Source organism: Montipora capricornis, chromosome 3, assembly GCF_036669925.1.
Source record: "Montipora capricornis isolate CH-2021 chromosome 3, ASM3666992v2, whole genome shotgun sequence".
NCBI classification, from domain to species: Eukaryota; Metazoa; Cnidaria; class Anthozoa; order Scleractinia; family Acroporidae; genus Montipora; species Montipora capricornis.
The window spans coordinates 4,673,753-4,676,252 of NC_090885.1; the positions used below are offsets into that span (position 1 = coordinate 4,673,753).

Below are 2,500 nucleotides of genomic sequence, written 5' to 3' on the forward strand. Positions count from 1 at the left end.
CAAGTTTTCCTTGGTAATGTAAATGAAAAATTTGACAAGTTTTCCTTGGCAAGTGCACTTTACAAGTAATTACAAGTAATTTACACCAGCAGATATCGTCCTTGACAAGTGTTTCCCTGACAAGTGTCCTTGTTCAATAACTAGCACGCTACTTTTTGAACAAGGACACTTGTCAAGGAAAAACGTGCCATATTTTTCCATTTACACTGCCGAGGAACTAAACCCTAACTTGACTAGTGTAAATGGGGCTTAAAACGTTTTTGTGTTTCTCATGATGAATTATTAATAAGCTTTATAAGGAGGTATCAAGTTCCAGACTTTTAAAGACAGAATTTTCAGATTTCTCAAAAGCGGGGGGCTGTCGTTGAGTAGGGGTAATCGGTACGGAAAGTTTCCACACAAAAGTCCTGTGTTCAACGGCTCAACGGATATGGTAAACAAAAACTGCTCATTGCCTTTTGTTGGCTCCCCCGCTGATCATTGTTTTTCCAGCCAAAAAAAAATTGAAACATTAATATTTTTTGCTCAAAGTCAATGATCTATTACATTGACTCTTCCAAAAGCCAAAAATGAAATCTGCAAACAAGTATTTGCTGTAGACGGTTTTATGATAAATTACCCATCCTCACAGTTTCTTATGCTTGTGATAGGAGATATAACAATGATGTGTTTTTGTCTTTGTGAAATACAGAGATATTTTATGAGAATCAAGTATCGGTAAAAGCATCATTTTTGAATTAATTTCACTTTTGAGATGTGAGGTAGTGAGGTTAAATGATTACATGTACATGATTCTGACTATGTGAAGTACCAAAATATCCAAAACAATCCTTTTTTACATTAAGGTCACTTCTAAAAATTGAAACTGGCTTTTGTATAAGAAAACTTAATTTGATTCAATAAAAGATGTTATAATCATTGTGCATGGTGTTCTTTTTATTTCCAAAACTGAATGGAGTGAATGTGCCGGAGTTACTTTCACTGTAATACCAGAGTGATGTAGTTAAAATAACTGTTATCTTTGATGGGGTAGAGTTGAAGAAACTCCTTTTTCAATCCTAAGCAACTCCTAAATTGGAGTTAAATTTGGGAGTTAAAATGACCCTCAAAAAGGAGTCATTTTGAACCTAATATTTGTAATTCATTTTTGGAGTTACAGTAACTCTCATGTGGAGTTAAAAAAACTCTTTTTGTGAGAGGGTAACGATGACGTTTACGCCAAACGGCAAACGGCGTACATGGAATTAGGGTCTTGTCAAAAATGTAAGAACCCTGGTTGCGCTTAGCTCATTTCTGTCCTGTTAGCTCCAGATATCAAGCAACCCTGACCCCAACCCTAACCCTGACCCTAACCCTAAACCCTGACCCTAAACAGGTGTCTTTTGAAAATAAATGCTTGGAATCCAAAGAAAAATAAAAATTAACTTTTTGGTCACAGGTGCACTTTAAGAGAATAAACAATATTGACAATTAACTACTTAGCTAGATAACAAAATGTACATCATAAAAGGAATTGGCTAAAAATGTAATTTTAAGTAATCAAGATGTTAGAAAGAGAGCCTGAGTCAGGAGCCCCTCCCTATTCAGTAAATCCTTGAATCAACCTTTGCGCGTATCTTTCTGCTTTTAGAAATAACCCCTCAGCAGGAGAGTTACATCTGCATCGATCGATTTACATCAATTTGCACCACTTGCATACATTGTTTTTGCTATTTTTGTTTTCGTTTGACAACAACTTTATTCTGATTGGCCATTCTAAACAGTGTGTGCAGAGCCAAGAATTCGTAGCGTTCTGAAAATGGAAAGATACGCGCAAAGGTTGACTCATAGGGATTGTGTGGGAGAGGAAGGCTCCTACTCATGGTCTCCTGCCTGAGCTCGTTATGTGACAAACTGATAGACAACCCTGCTGCTTTTAAGTCAATTCACGATTGGAGGGTTATGAATCGAAATTCTTTGTATCTTAAACAGACTGCTAACGGCATCATGGCAGATCCTGTTGACGAAGATAAAAAATGTACATCACACCAAGACAAGAAAAGTACCAAACCAAGCCCGCATTCACCACCGTCAAACTTCAGTAATGAAAGCGGGAAAGGAAATACGTGGAAGAACATATCTGCGGTGGCGTGGATGATTATAATAGGCGACACCCTTCATAACATAAGCGATGGGCTGGCCATTGGTGCTGTTTTCTCTGAAGGTGGCAAATCTGGTATTTCTGGAGGAATCAGTACTTCCATTGCTGTGTTTTGTCATGAGCTTCCTCATGAACTTGGTAATGATTTGTATCAGTACTCAATTGATTTTTAAGAAATTAAACAAGCTACCGCATGACTTTAAATACGTTTTGTTTTTAATTGCAAGGGGCATGTGCATCCAAGCACTGATCAGAGCAAGGATGATCTCTACTGTTAAGATAACAAATGACCGAGGCGTCGCTCTACTTTAATTCCTTGGTAATTCCTCACATCTGTTCTTAACAAAAGACTATTCGACT

General features: G+C 37.3%; 1 protein-coding gene across 1 annotated transcript in view; it reads left to right on the forward strand.

Moving 5' to 3' along the window:
* The window catches only part of LOC138041990 (zinc transporter ZIP6-like), a 59,209-nt gene that overhangs the window by 44,892 nt on the left and 11,817 nt on the right, over nucleotides 1–2,500 (forward strand). Inside the window, exon 6 of the mRNA XM_068887714.1 lies at nucleotides 1,972–2,278. Within this exon, the coding sequence (XP_068743815.1) occupies nucleotides 1,972–2,278 (307 nt within the window). The remainder of the gene's footprint in view (nucleotides 1–1,971; nucleotides 2,279–2,500) is intronic.